This window comes from Phaenicophaeus curvirostris, chromosome 1 (genome assembly GCF_032191515.1).
Source record: "Phaenicophaeus curvirostris isolate KB17595 chromosome 1, BPBGC_Pcur_1.0, whole genome shotgun sequence".
Classification (NCBI taxonomy): Eukaryota; Metazoa; Chordata; class Aves; order Cuculiformes; family Cuculidae; genus Phaenicophaeus; species Phaenicophaeus curvirostris.
In genome coordinates, this window is record NC_091392.1 from 51,397,896 (window position 1) to 51,414,029 (window position 16,134).

A 16,134-nucleotide genomic window follows, 5' to 3' on the forward strand; every position below is an offset into this window, starting at 1 on the left:
ATCAAAGATCAGCACCATCCATATGTTTGCATTCAGAATAAACCATTGTAAAACCATTCCAAGCTGAGTACTGTATTGACACTTTTCCAGACAGCTGCAAATTTGTGTGCCGAGTTCTTCCTAGGTGGATAATGATTTTTCATTAACTGCTGATCCCTGCAACGAATTCTTAATCTTAAAATCTATAGATAAGCAGTCATTCTCAAGTTGCACTTTTTCCTCAAATGTTGTCATTAGCCACATTTTTTTCTTTTGAGTTGTAGTATTTTCTTTCAGCTGCAACTTTGATTTTTAAAAACTCTGATAATGAAGTGCATCTTGTCTACAACATGATGGTGATGTGCTACTCATTATTTTAAGAGAATTCTAATTGTATATATATGCCTCACAGTCCAAACAACTCCAGAAGTCTTTACCTGCTATTACATTCCATTTCAGTTATCCGTTAAATAATGTATTGGTATCTTACTTCAAATTTCAGGAAAACAAAACGTGTCAGCTAGTCCCCTAGTGCTTTTAAAGCTGTTCAGCTAGCCTCCCTTGAGACATTGTTGTAAAATCTACGATGCACAATTAGTTATGAATTTTACATATTTTTAGCATGCATGGATAGACTATTAATGAGGGAATAAATAGTAGAATTTTATTTAATCCCACACATTACTTAGCATGAATTATTAAGTAAGAGGGCCACAGCCATTCTGTTCTCTTTGGCAGAGGCACATCTATAGTGCTATGGTTGCAACATCCCTTCTTTCAGTTAGATGAGCAAGGTATTTGTGGATGTCATGTAGATCTAAATCCCTATTTACTTGAAAGGATTAAAACTAGAGGGGAAAACAGAGTGATGTTCACCTCTTCTAACTTGAAATTTCTCCAATGTAACTGTTTACATGAAAGTGAATAGATTGTCTTGTATGGGTGGAGAGAAATGAATATTTTGGGGTGTAATTTATTTGACTGAAGGTAGATATTTACTCTGAAATGAGATAACTATCCAGAGTACATAAAGAGAAATGCTTATTTATTTTCATTGGTGTCAGATAAAGACATTTCTACTTGGTCAAAAGAATTTTGCCCCTTATCCCTAGGCTATGCACTTAACAGACAATTTATCATTGCTAGGCTGTAATATCAGTTCTGTCGTCCTTACTAGCCTGACTTATTCAGTGAGACTATTTACATATTAAAGTATTACTCAGCATGAGTAATGGTGCTAGCACTGAGGTTATGTTGCAAGTAGAGAGAAGAGATATTTCCTTTGGCACTAAACCTTAGCTCAGAAAAATCACTGGAGACTGGCACTTCCCAGATGTTCTGCTTTCTTTTGATTATCATCCCTTCTTCTAATAATTGACTCCAAGCAGTTCCGCTTCTGTTATTTGGTGGAACAGAATGTCTTTTTCAGAGATTTATTCATGAAGTCTCAGGGAAGTCAGTGCTTAGGTATCCTCTTGTCTGTGTAGATCACAAGCAAATAGATTAGAGTTGAGGGAGTTAGGGGATAATGTTGGGGGATATGGGAGAGTGTAACTGAAGATAATGCAGTGGTGGAGGGGGTCATACACAAGATACAGAAGAACAAAGAGAGGGGAGAACTAGGTAAAACCTTCAATAAATACTTCAATACTTCAAGAAATGGGAAGTGGATGTACAATCTAATAGGGAGAAACAGTTAAAATCTGTAATGGGCCATTCACTTACTTGAGCTGGACACCCCATTCTGATTTACAGTGCTTTTGTGATGAATAATACTTTCCTCTGATGTTAGAAAAGAAGGAACATGATTTCAGCTAGGTGATATTTAATTTGTATTTGGTTCAGCATGAAAAAGTTACCCTTAGATGAAAAAAATGGGGATATTGTATCATATGATATGTCCTCTTCTGTGTTTTGTTTGGGACTTCTACCCGTGACAGTTCTGCACTACTATGGCAATATGGTACCTTCTAAAAACCTGGCATTTGTCTGACCCTCACTCAAATGCCCAAAGAGACAAACAAAACAAGCTGGTCAGGACCTAGGTTCTGGGCCTCGTCCCACAGCCTTGAGTTATCCAGGGTCAGATTTTGCTGTAATACCAGCATGAAGAAAATCTAGAAAGTCAATAGAAGCAAATCACTGTGAATGTACATATAGATCTTAAGCATGCACATACACTTTAATTCTAGGTTAAAAATATTGTTGTACAAAATACGGAGTGTTTATCAAGCTAGGAATATATCTGCATGAATATGTAAGTCACTACCATGCAGTTCCTTGTGGACATATCAATAATTATCAAATCTGTGTCTATTGTCTGTGCACAAGCACAGGTCAGTAAAGATTGACTTATAGTGACTGCATTTATTTTAATAGAATTCTTCAGCTCTAATCCCCTTAATAATGATGTATTACTGCACTGTTTAGCCTCTGAGATCACACTAGTTACTGGAATTACATTTTAACAGCACCTTATCTCATTTCCGTCTACCACTGGCTCCTTGACAACTGAAGTAATTTTCTATACATTAGCTATAGCTAAAATATTATTTTGTTTGTCAAAAAGAAATTCTGCATTCAGCATGGAGCTTCAGCAAAATAATAAGGTAGATGAGCTTGTCTCAAGTATCATCTAATATTTGAGGAGTCCGGATTTACCTCATTTTTACCTTCTAAACCTTGTATGCAGTGATGGTGAACTCTGTATTCATAAAGTAGGACTCTGTTGCCTTTCTGTTAGCATTTCTGTTCTTCACATGATATTCCTTAATTTACACATTGTGCAGCCAAAAGGAACCCTTGCAATCCCCTGTCTAGCCTCGGGCATAAACGTACTGAGATTTAGTTTCTGTTTGACCTCGAATCTTTTGAGGAAGAAGGAGTCTTAACCCTCTGGAAGTGAAGTTTGTGGAGATCACCACAAACACTGAGGAGCTATTCCAGCTGTTTCAGTAGTCTTACTACTAATGTATGTGCCTTTTTCTGAGTTAGAATTTGACTAGTTCCTTCTCATAGCCATAGGACCTTATTATACCTGTGTCTGCTGGCTTGAAGAGTCCACCATGAAAATTACACTCCTTTCAGAGGTAGTATAAACTGTGATAAAGTTACTCCAGTAGCTTAACTGTCCCAAACTCCAAGGTCTTTCACAGTAAAGCATATTTTGACTGTAGCAGAATACAGTTGCTCTTCTCAGGCACTCCAAGCATGAATTTCATCACAGAGTCATAAAGCATGGTTTGTTCATCATGATAATATTTAATTTCAGTGTTAATTTGTCGTTCTTCTTCTGTAGCTCCTTCCTTTTGATAGTTTGCATTCAGGCTCTCTTAATTTATGCCACAGATGACTTGTGGCTGGCTAGCATTATTTTGTACCTCCTACAAGCTCGCTAGAGGGAAGGCTTACCCCAGCCTTCATCACAGCTCAGCTGCCTAAAGCCAAAGGAGGTACCTATCCAAATTTTGGTGGCAGTACCTTATAGGTTTTTGAAAAGGATGAGCTTGAGGTGCTTCAGATGGTGCTTCATGGTAGGCCTAAACAGAACTGAGCTTAGGGAAGGTACTGCTAATTAACACCACCATGAAAGAACTGCTGGTTTATTCTCTAAACAAGAACATGTCTCTTCTAACAGGTTAAAGACTGATATTGCTATTTCATGTGCATCCATGAGAGATTTGCTTACATGAGGAATACTTGATTAGGTACCAAATCAGTTCTGTTCCTTAGCCACCAGCAATCATACAAAATAACAATGGGAACTCCATAGAGAGTACCAAAAACTATTCATAATTTATACTGATACCATGACCTGCACCTTACTCTAGCTGCATGTAGCACTAAGGCAGAGGACTGTTATTCAAAGGGCAAAGCCCCTTCCTGCCATGCCATCTGTCTGTGTGCCTGACCCATGGACACTGTGCTGTGTCAGTCTCACCCCATCAGGGAGGTCAGAGGATGGAAAAACTGTGGTGCAGCTTCTGCCCAAGGAGTGATTTGAAGAACTGCTGGGCAGCTGCTGCGTAGCCACCCATCCTAAGCCCTGTGCCCACTGTGCGTGCATTCAGCACTGCTCGCAAGCCTTGGGAAAACCACAGCCCTGTTGTCAAGAAATGTTGGCAGTAAATAAATTATGTTAAAGTTAAAATGTTTCTAGTCTAGTTAATGAACTACTGAACAAAATTTGGTGAGAATTTACCCCTCCCACAGAGTGCAAAGAAGATAAAGCAATAAACATTTTGTACTTTTTTCTATCAGGAACATTTTTGCAATTGCACAGTAGTCTGTCTATAGTGGAAATTAGGACTTCATTTAAATGCGAGCTGTTTGTTGTTAAAGGTTTTCTTTTTTTTTATTGAGTCTTAAATTTTTGGCATTAAAAACTGTAGATAACATGCTGAACTACCTTTCTTCTCTTGATTACTTAGATCCCTATGTGAAGATCCATCTGATGCAGAATGGTAAGAGGCTGAAGAAGAAAAAGACTACAATTAAAAAGAACACTCTGAATCCGTACTACAATGAGTCTTTCAGCTTTGAAGTACCATTCGAGCAAATTCAGGTAATGTTAAATAGTGTTTTGTCTTCCCTTCGCATTCCATTTCTCAGCCCTCATAAATATTTAACAGGAATCTTGTTAATTATCAAGTGTGCATGCCTTCATTAGCACCTAGGTGTGAGCCCTGTGCTACATTAGATGAGTGTGACTGCTTCAAGAGGGAAATGATAAAACGCACAGTACTTAGGAAGCTTTGATTCATCAGTGAGAAATGGATAACTGACATTTTCAGTTAACAGAAATGGATTCTGAAAAAAAAAATCCACAGGGAGGTAAGTGAAGAAACCTACCAGCACTGAAAGTATAGGGATTAAAGAAAAGGCATATATAGCAATTTTCCCCAATTATTTGAAATAATAAATTAGCATCATGAGTCACATTTGTGTTCCCTGTGCATTTATCGGTCCCATTTGTTGCAAGTGCTGCAGCATCCCTCTTAAGTTAAACACATAATTCAATCAGATTCCTTTTCAGTTATTCACCACACCATGAAAACTTCTTTCGTTATTTCTGTGCTCCTTGTAAAAAAGACGTTTGAGAACCTCAGGGGTCAGTATTGCGGTGCCTGTTTTCTTGGCATCTCAGGGGAGCTCCAGCAGTTGTCCAGGTGCTACTCATACAGAATTAGTTGCCTAAAATTATGGGCCTCAAGCCAGCACAGTGAGCTGGAAGTCGTCTACATTAGCAGTGGGAAATACCAAGATGAAGCATCCTGTCATTTTTTTTCAGGGACTCAGTTACCTACTAGGAGGCAAATCATCTCTCACTCATGAGAGTGAGATTTGCCATCTTCTGATTTACCATCTTCTGATGGTAAATCTCACAAGCGAACATATCTTCTTAACCATCTCAGGAGGTATGTGAGAAGCCCATATCCAATTCGTTCCCCTCTCTAAGTGAATTTGAACCTTTATCTTCAATGCCTTAAGCAAGTACTCTTGTCTGTGCATATGGCCTGTTTTGGGAGCACAACATTACTTCTGCATAAATAGTAAATATTTGATTAGCCACAGAGCAAAAGATCACCTGCTAGTTGGATGGTTTGCTTGGAAAAGGAGAGGCTTTGGTCTGTGGTCTGATCTAAGTAACGGTAACCACATAAAGATGAACTAGTACAGACCTCCTCAATTTCTGTTAACCCCTTGCAATTAGTATTAAACCACGTTGTTATTTTGCTTGCTTGTTAGAGCACTCATTGGCAGGACAAGAAAGATTGGTTTAAATATCCTCAGAAAAGAAAAGAACTGTATGTTGGCTTCCCACCTGCCCCAGGGAGCTCTGTGACCATGGAGATGTTAAGCAATACTATAGCTTTTCTGGTGGAGCTGAATGTGGGAAGTGTACTTTCAGGGGTCTCCCATTTTGAATTACTGTAATTAAAAAACTCAGGGGATGCATCCTTTCGTGACTTGTAATAGGGCTCTAGGTAGGAGTTAGGTGCCTTGCTACCATGTGGGTTTAAATAGCTTGGGCCAAATTTGGAGCCAGAAGACATTGCCAGGTAAAACTCCCAGGTGATGGGACACACAGACACATCTTGATTAGACAAGAACATGGTATGGGTTTTGAGGCTTTGTGCCTTGGGTTTGGTAGCAAATGTACTGGAGAGAAGCCCAGGAGCCAAGGCCTACATTTCAACTAAAGCCATGTGCTTGTTTTTTATTGACTTGGAACCAACAAAGATAATAAAACTAAACAAGGTGAGGCAGTAGGAATAGTGACTTGGATACATAACTAGTGCATTTAGGAGTTTTTTCATGATCCGCAGCATGTACAGGTATCTGTGAACTCTAGAAATCAAAAAGTGGGAAATCCAGTGGAGCCTAATTCCCACTGATTTTAATGAAAGCTGTTCTCTGTGCTTGTGAAAAATCTCATCTGAGATGCAAAGGTAAAAAGAAGATCAATGAAAACAAACTTTTTGGGCAATCTGGGAAATTAATGTCTTGATTTCCAAATAGGGACAGGACTGGGGAACTGCAGTGGGCACCTCCAAGTTACAATATCTTTGGCATGGTTAGATGTGTTCTGTAGGTACTTGGCCATTTTGCTTTCTAATCCTAAATCAGTTTTGTAAGGTGGATATAGGTCTTTTAAAAACTATTGCGGTTTAGCAGTTTAATATTTTGTGCTTTTTGTACTAAGTTTATCTGAAGGACTATGCAATTATTTACTTCAGTGTATAGCCTCTATTTAAAATCTGTAATTATGGACTTTGGTCATACACCAATGTAATTTAGAGTTAGTTACAAAAGACTGTATTTAGAGGTGATTTCATTATGGTTACTGAAGTGATTTCATCATTGGCAAAGCACATTTTAGATGTTATTTAGACTTAATATTGTAAGAATCACTGTGACTTTGAGGTAATTAATGTAAAAGTCATTACAAAAATTTTCACAGTCAAATAAAAAATATAACGGTTATACAAGTTTCATGCTGGTTAGAAAGTAAATACAAGGGAGATCAATAGCTCAATAGCAGCACACCTATGTAATTTAAAATATGCCAGTCATTAACATTTTCAACAATTTAATACTGAATATGGATTCTAGCTCTTAAGGGAAAGAAAATCGTGTCTTGAAAGGTAATTGGAAGAACATCACTAGAAATTCAAATCCTGTTGCTACACGCAGATCAAGCAAGTGTTTTGCTGTTTTCAAGACAGATTGCCTCCATAGGCAGCAACATCTCCAGGCCCTTTCAGGCCCAAGAATGCCTAATCCAATGAGAAATTGCTAATCCACGTGCCTATTAGCAGAGGTGGTGCTTTCTGCTAGCGCCTGTTGGGATTTGCAGTGCAGCTGTGTCTTTTATATATGGTACAAAAGCAAATGTACCATATATTTGTGATATAAATGTGAGCAGACACTCACAGTTCTCAGAGACCATGAGGTGAAAATCATCTTGGGATTAATCATCTGAGCTAGCTGTTCTTACATCTTTATAGAGCAAGTGAAAGGGTCTTTCATTTACAGTGCTCATGGTTGTCTTATGATTAACACCAAAAAAATCCCAGAATATCCAATGGTAACGAGCCCCCAGGCTTGTAGGTGCAGCAAGCAACTATTTTTTTGTACCACAAACTAATGGTCTCATACTTAGTTTTTGTATCTGTGATTGTACCATGCATCTAAAACATAAATGTACATTTGGGGAGGTAGCATCAACATTAAAAATGTGTGTATTGCGAACAGCAACACTGAAACATCATTTTGGCATCTTGAAATGCTTGCTTCAGGACATTGCCTTTTATCATGAGTGCTCTGGGGAGAGAGAATCTTGAGTTTGATGTACACTTGTCATCAACAACTATATAAATACTTTAGTGCCTGTTGGAATCATCTCTTTTTCTGGCTCAGTGAATTGTACGATCTTGTAAGGGAAAGGACTCTATAAAATAGACCTCATGAGCCTGATCTTGCAAATACACTTAAAAGTCTGTTACTTTTAAAGGTTAATCCATTTACAAGCACTGAAATTAATAATTGTGTTTAGAAATCTGGACTGTATGTATATTTAAATCTTAAATTTAAAAAAATTAAGGCGGAGAATAAAAGATTTTTCTGAAGAAATGTGTTTCAGAGCATTTCTTCCTTCAATTCAGGGAACTTGCACTGGAGTGATAAACTGTGTGTGTTTATCATAGGATAGAAAAGAACCAGGAAAACTATGTTTATCTTCACAAATCAAGCTCCCTGAGGAGAAGCATTTACAGTTTAGTAAAACCAGCCCAAGGCTCTTAACATCTCAGGTTCTGTCGGGGAAGAACATCACTGCACTGAAGGAGTAGCTGTTTGTGCTGTTCTGGCAAATATTAATGACCTGATGGAGAGGAATGTGTGCAAATGCATACAAACATATATGCAAATGCCTGGTCTGAATATCACCTCCCAGTATTCCTCAGACTAAGCAAATGGAAAAAGCTGTGACAGATGGGCTTATGCAGATTTTGTGGGAATAGTTTAACCCTATTTGCCAGAGGTCACTGTTCATACAGCAGAAGTGGCACTCCAACACTGGCACAGTTGCAGGCAGCACCACTATGTCAGAATCATGAGACAGTGGGCTTCATACTTCTTTCCAACTCCTCTGAGCATGTAGCTTGATTTCTAGATTCTTGCAAATATATAGAATATACACATACTTACACATGTGCACACATACACACTGATGAGTATGCGTGTATGTGTATGTGTATCTAGTACCCATCAGGGCTGTCTTCTGAATTTGTCTGAAAATAACTGATTAGCATGCTGGATGGATGGGTAAGAGTTGTTAAGCAAAAAAGCAATTAACAAAATAGTGTATGACATTGCAAATGTCAACTTGGCATGGAGCCATTTCTGAATTTTAGCTTCTAACTTATTTGTTTAAAAGATAATGATGTGTTAAATTGTACTACTTTTGAATTAGCTTACCTTGAGATGTCCATTTTAGCCCTACAGTCTTCTAGCAGTCTAAGTCTTCATAAACACGAAAAAACCAAACTCTTAAGTTGCTAATCAGTTAAAGGGAAAAAACCAACCTCCATTCCCATATGAAGCTCTTTGATGTAAGGGGTTAATTTTCGAGTTAACAGGTGGTGAACTTGATTTTATTTGGAAGGCTTATAAGAAGCAAAGACAAAAGTTTGAATTTGCTTCTCACTGGGGGAACCTGCTGTAGCTGTCACACAGTTTTCCTCTTCATGCACCTGAAGTCTCCATTGTCATTGTCTGGCCTGAGATTTATCCTTGCTTACCTTTCACTTGCTCACTGGTCTTTCCCTCTCTCCTTGTAGAAAGTGCAAATTGTTGTGACTGTTTTGGACTATGACAAGATTGGCAAGAATGATGCCATCGGGAAAGTCTTTGTGGGCTACAACAGCACCGGCGCGGAGCTGCGGCATTGGTCAGACATGTTGGCCAACCCTCGGCGGCCCATTGCCCAGTGGCACACCTTACAGCCCGAGGAGGAGGTAGATGCCATGCTGGCAGTCAAGAAGTAAATTAAAATAAATTAAATTATGAAGAAGAAAAAGAAGAAAAGCCTTTCTGCATTTGCCCACATAGTGCTCTTTAGCCAGTATCTGTAAATACCTCAGTAATATGGGTCCTTTCATTTCCAGCCATGTGTTCCTGACACAAATCAGTTGTACTTTTAAATTCCTATTTTAATTTGCACAAATTTAAATGTAGAGAGCCCTCTAAAGGCGCTTCATTTCACCACTGCCCCCTGAGATCTACTCTTCTTTTAAGCAATATGATGTGTAGATAGAGCATGACAGAAATTATTTATTGTATCACACAGTTGTATATATACACCAGTATGCTGAGAATTTATTTCTAGTTTGTGTATTTGTATGTTGTAAGCGTTTCCTAATCTGTGTATATCTAGATGTTTTTAATAAGATGTTCTATTTTAAATTATGTAAATTGACTGAGATATAGGAGAGCTGATAATATATTATAGGGTAATTATTGTATCGTCTGCATTCCAGAAAAAAAATTCCAACTTGTAAGGCACTAGTAGTGTTACACTGACATCTTAAAGGACAACTTAAATCTGAGCTTTCAACTGGACCATGTTAATGACACACTACGCGTCCACAGTGAATCTTGGAAGGGCAAATCCAATTGGGTAGACTTCTTTCACAGGCAACTTAGCATGATCTGAGCAGCTCCGTGGCTGACCTCAAGGAGACGTAGCCAGAAGCCAGGATATAATTTTTTTGTATATATTCCAAAGCAAACACATAACAGACTGAAATGGCTTTAGATTGAAAGTTGAGGAAGCAGTTCCATAGGAGGCAATGATTTCATCTAACATACAATGTAAGACCATTGCAGAGGTTGTGCAGGGAGGGGGGGAAAGGGAGGGGGGGAAGATGCAGCAGTAGCAAAATGCTGCCATGAAAACAAGAGTAGCTCTCCGTTATCACCTTTATATAAAATTTGCATACTGTGAATTCCATCCATGATTTCACATTATAATGAGTTTGCACATTAGACTTTGTAACAAAATATTTTATTATACTAACTCAGATTAGAAGGAATGCAGAATATTTTTTAGACACAGCCGTGTGAGTTTATTATACAAAATAGTTTCATGGTAAACAGACAGTATTGTAATCCCATCAGAAGATGACAAAAATTTAGCCATAGTTCTAAATGCACTTCAAAGTAAGCCAAAAGAGAACAGCTAGTGACCTTTTATATACTATTTATACTTAAGTTTTAATTTGTCCTTTAAAAAAAAAGTGAAAACAAAGAACAAGTTCTAGAAAACTGAAGCAACCTCTTCTGTATACTAGATGCTCGTTTCAGGAGGAGTTTTTAAATGTTTTCAATGTTATTATGTAGTAAATGGCACTATTATGAAGCTATTAGTCATTCCATAAGAGTCTTGAAAGACTGCTCTGTGTATCACTGTGACTGCCGTGTGTGCTTAGAAATGTAGTTTTCTCAGTGGATAGCAATCAATTTATTCCGTAGTGATATTGTAATAATACTGCCATTCCCTTCTACTGCACTGCCGAAGGAATGCATAGCACAAGCAGTTCTAGTTATTACGGACCAATTTAGAACTGGAGAGCTATGCAGGGTACAAGGATGCTATATCGAATGGGTTGACCACGCAGCATTTTGTCAAGCCCTGTGCAATACTCTACATTTCCAACCTCCCTCCCCTTCCCCTGCCGCTTTACTGTAGATAGTCATCTTACAGCTAGCCAGCATGTCATCTCAGCTTGTACCATCTCATCAAGTCATTTAGGGCATCACTTCTATCTCATGTACCGTCCTTTGAGGCCCCTCGCTTATCTTTCCAAGCTGTGAATATATTTATAATGCTTTGAAGAGTTCATTGTTTTCAGCAATGCAAACTACCCCAGAAATGTGGAAATGCTATACCTTTTGGAGGGAGCAATGAGAAGTTAACCATTAAGGTTCTTATCAATCGTATCCAGAAAAAAGTACTGAAACATGAATGTAATCAGAGAACCGTGTACTGGAAACTAAATTCCTCAGCTTCCCTTGAGGGTCTGCTTCTGGGAGAGGTGTGACAGTCTGAGAGGTCAGTGCAGCAACAGCTAAGCACCAGCAGTTTCAGTACATTGGGGGTAAAAGAAGCAGCAAAGAAACAAGGGGAAAATAAAAGCCTGAGGCTCTCTCCACCTCCAAAAGTGAGAATAGCAAGACCCATTTTCTTTCTTTTTTTACATGAAACACGGAAAAAACACAAGTGAGACATTTTCTGATAGAAACAGGCGCATACATGCAAAGCATCAAGCTGGAATACTTTAAAATCTTAACCTTAAGGACCAAACCCCACCAAAGAGAAGTAGACAGTCAGCTTTCCAGCATAAGAGCTTCATGGTCTCCAACTTTCAGTTGTTCATTCAGGATAGCTGCAGGTTCAAATTGCCAGGACTGACTCATTGTGTTAAGTAGTCTTAATGCTTTCTCTTCCTACACTGCCAGACTGAATGTCACCATAGAACTGGTTTGTAAGGTACAATGATTCTCAGAGACTGAACCTGCCATTTGACCCAAGACGACGTTTTCATCCTCGAAGAAGCCACATGTACCTTTCTGACAAAGCTGTGTGAAGTATTAGAATCTGATGCTGTAGAAAGATCCTAGTTGCCTTTGTGTATATTTACTGCCTGCTTGAGTGTTTCTCTGTGTGGGTTTTCTCTGTATCTTGTAGAAATGTTTGGGGTGTTTTATCCTGCCATATTGCTCGTGGCCCGCGAGCTGACAACTTTAGCTGTATTTTACCTTCATTTTTGATGAGGTGGTTTATATTTTGTTTCACTTTGTGTAGTGACTTCCCACAGTAGAGTTTTCCAGTTGTCGTTAAAATAACATACATATTACACAGATATTCAATAAAAATGTTTTATTTCCTGTTGATGTTCTAGTGTTTCTCTTTTGATCTAAAATTTTGAAAAGACATTCACTCCAGGACTTTAGCACAATCATAAACTCTAAAAGTACTGTGCTGTTACACTTGTGATACTTCAAAGGGACTATGTAAAGCTGCTTTCTCTGGTGTGGTCTGCTGGAAGATGGTCACAGCCAGTAATGCTCCAGTAGATGAATTCTCCACCTCTGCTGCAGAGGAAGGACTATTAGCCTGTTTTCACAAGGAGCCTGATAATTTACCTCCAAAAAATTTATTCTCTATCAAAACATGGACTAGTTTCTATACCACAACAAAAACTCTTCAAGCCAGTTGTTAGAGATGTTGTTGAAGTTTTCATTTGGAGAGAGGTAGTATATTTTAACCTACATTTAATAGCTACTTCTAAGTGGGCCATAAAATCAAGTCTTATAGACTAAAGATCATTTTTAAAAAAACTTAAACTTTGGGGGAAGAGAAGGTGCAGGAGGGAGTAAATCCACAAATGAAAAATTACTGTAAAACACTGTACTATGAAAAAATAAAGTTCCTGAACCTATGAGAAGAAACAGATAAAACCAAAAACAAAACAAACAAAAAAAAACCCACTCACAAACCTGTAGCATGTTTGCTTTACGTAACTATTTTCCGTAGGAACCTCCCTTTGCTTTTTCCTCTGTCTGAAAAGAAATATGTCCATTCCTTTCAGGAACCACAGGGTGGTAATTAGCGATATGTACCAGTTTAACCACAGCTGCTGCTTACACAAGGCCTTACTAAGAGTTGGAGCTCACTGAATTTTCAGAGTTGACCTCTTTCCTATTCCCACTGCTCAGAAAGTGCTCTCTTTTCTCCCAGCTATTTTGTTTTCCCATCATATAGAGTCAATGAGCACAAAATGGCCTGATGTCACTCTTGGCGAGTGAGAGCAGGCCAACACCTCCTGAGGGGCATAGTCATGGTGACTTGGAGAGCAGTTACTCTTCCAAAACTGTTGATGGCAGGAGTCTGTGGCTTTACAGATCTACGAAGAGGTGATGCCTGCTTGGTCTGAAGGAGCTGAGGTAACATTTCTGTGGTGCAGTGTAGTTGTGTACAGCTACAGGCATCCATCGTATTTCTATTAAAGAATTGAGATTATGCTGCTCCCTTCTTTGCCATCTGAGCTGTTGCATAATCAGACCAAGGATGTACTTTCCTAAAAGGAACGGTTTGCTCAAGTGCAGATCCAAATCCATCAAAATCAATAAATAAAAATACTTTGATCCAGGTTCTGTATGCACCAGCCGTTTCTGCCGATCTTGAGTATGCCAAAATGACATCTTTGTCAATCAAAACCAGTTCTTCCAACAGGGCTATTTAGTTAAAGACAGGCAATCATTACAACTAATGTAAGGAAAAATGCATCGTATAATAGCTCTTAGTACTAAGTGGGAAAAGCAGCAAAAATTACCAGCTCATTTAACCCCTAATCAACTGTCAAGAAAAACATTCTTTCCAACTGACAGACTGCTACCAAAGCAAGGGATCTATGTCTCTCGATCACTTTTCACATCACAAGTTGATGAAAGTTAATTGCCTGTTAGTTATGCAAAGCAAGAATTAGAACATTATATTTTCTGAATACTCTAATAGTCAATTCCCATATTCATTTATGCATTAGCATTTTCACTCCAGGCTGCCAGTTCAGTTTCTTATACACATACTGTCCTGCTTTTCAGAACATACATCTACCAAATTCATTTACCTATTTTCAGACACTATTGTTCATGCAGGCATTAAAGAAAGTATGGAAAAGGGTTTTTCTGTACATGCCACAAGAATTTTTACCCAGTCTTAGTTACATTCATCTTATACGCAGTAAATTCTTTTATGTTCAGTATAGAGGATACTTTTAATATTGCAGAAAAAATGAGTTCCAGAAGTATGTGACAAACTAATATAGAGTAAGCTCTAACTCTCTGTGGTACTGTGCAACTGATATCTGCAGTAACATTTTCAGACACCAGAGCCATATGAAGAGATATATTTAAAGATTATGCTGTATTCAACATTAAAAAAAAAACCTCAAACTTCTACAAATAAGCAATAATCTAGACACCTTCAATGGAGCTTATGAAGAGGCCAAATAAATTGGGGAAGCGTAAACAGTTCCTCCAGGCTTTTGGGGTGAAGGTGGAGGGGCCCGGTAGTATAGTCCTTCTGATATATCCATGCACTGTGCAATAACATCCTGAGATTTTGAACAGCCATTTAGACAAAAAAAAACTAAACCAAAATAAGAGTTTCATCTTCTGACAGAACCAGTCTCATCAGTTTGACAGTTCTCATTTAATTTCAGTCAATCATTTCATATCTTGGTACACTGTCTTCTTTCTTACAACAAGGAAAGCACTCAGTAGGCGATGCACTGATGTTATATGCCAAATAGAATAAACATCAGTTTTCCTCATAAATAAAAAAACAATGCACAAAAGTGCCAAAATATTCTTACTATGCTAATCAAGATAATCCCACAATCCTGCATAAAAGTCCAATCTTTTCTTGCATTCTCCCAGAGCCCAAGGATGGTTCTCTCCTTGTGCTATTTGTATTCACATACTTAGTCTGGAAGATTTCACACCTCTTTTGTAAGAAGCAGCAGTGCCCACAGGCACCAGGAGATTGTTCCAAAGCTCCAACATGGATCTGTTGTTGAAGGGTTCCTGACTGGGCTCAGGCTATTAATCTTCTCCCTCGGACATCACAAGAAGGAAGATCCCTGTCTGTAAATTTTGATTGAAAGCCTGAAAGGTTGGAATCTGGAATGCAATGCTGAAGTCAGTTATTACACATTTAGTCAGAAACATCACCCACCCATTCTAATGAAATGCAGATTCTGAGGCTCAGTAACTTGCATTCTGCACAAGATGCGTTTTTATTTCATGAAACTGGCAATACCATTCAACTTCTTTTTTAGGTAGTTTCTATGACATTCACAGAGTTAAACCAGCCTTTTATTTTATTTCTTTCAAACACAAGGTTCCTTCTGCTGTTTACCTCAGTCATGAGTTTCTAAGCCAACTCTTACAGTTAATAAATGGCTAAATTGTTTAACTGGCTTTAACTCCTTGCTTTGTCAAACAACTTAGAGTTTTACTAACTCTTCTCCAGCCATACACCATGATGTGACACTGATTGATAACCAAAAGCTCTGATGGAAGGTTATCAAGGAAATAAAGTTATCAGAGAGCCTGATACAGTCCTTTTCATGGATAAAATGTAGATTGAATTGTCAAATTTCAACATTGTGTAAGATTAAGGGTGGGGTGCTAAGAGATTCATTGTTGCAGATGAATATTTATTGATTATCTAGAAAACAGATGAAAGAGTTGACAAAATTTACCTGTGGTATAAAATTGTTTCAACTGGAACAAATATAAATTATGAGGCCATCTGTAATCTCATATGTTGAGATTTAAGTGCCCAAACACTTCAAGTCAAATGTTGTTTATCATCCAAATATTCTGGAGAGTTTTGTGAACAGTAGTATGAAAATGTCTGTTAAAATGATCTCAGATAAGAAGAGAAGGTAGAAGAGGCAGTCAAGCCATTAAGGACAATGAAGGTAGAATTTCTTTTGTTTGTACAGGAATTGCTGACAGAAAAACAGGTTTATCTTCTTAGTAGTCTCTTGGAATGTAATGAAAGCTGATGATGAAATGGGA

The 16,134-nt window shown here is 38.1% G+C and overlaps 2 protein-coding genes across 4 annotated transcripts in view; both read left to right on the forward strand.

Annotated features, from left to right (window-relative positions):
- The window catches only part of SYT1 (synaptotagmin 1), a 348,414-nt gene extending 335,978 nt beyond the window's left edge, over positions 1-12,436 (forward strand). For all 3 annotated transcript variants that reach the window (XM_069858107.1, XM_069858125.1, XM_069858116.1), the window contains exons 9-10: positions 4,410-4,543; positions 9,324-12,436. In XM_069858107.1, the coding sequence (XP_069714208.1) occupies positions 4,410-4,543; positions 9,324-9,530 (341 nt within the window). In that variant the 3' untranslated portion in view covers positions 9,531-12,436. The remainder of the gene's footprint in view (positions 1-4,409; positions 4,544-9,323) is intronic.
- RPS16 (ribosomal protein S16) overlaps positions 1-16,134 on the forward strand; it is a 383,184-nt gene that overhangs the window by 56,763 nt on the left and 310,287 nt on the right. The gene's annotated exons all lie outside the window — the stretch shown is intronic.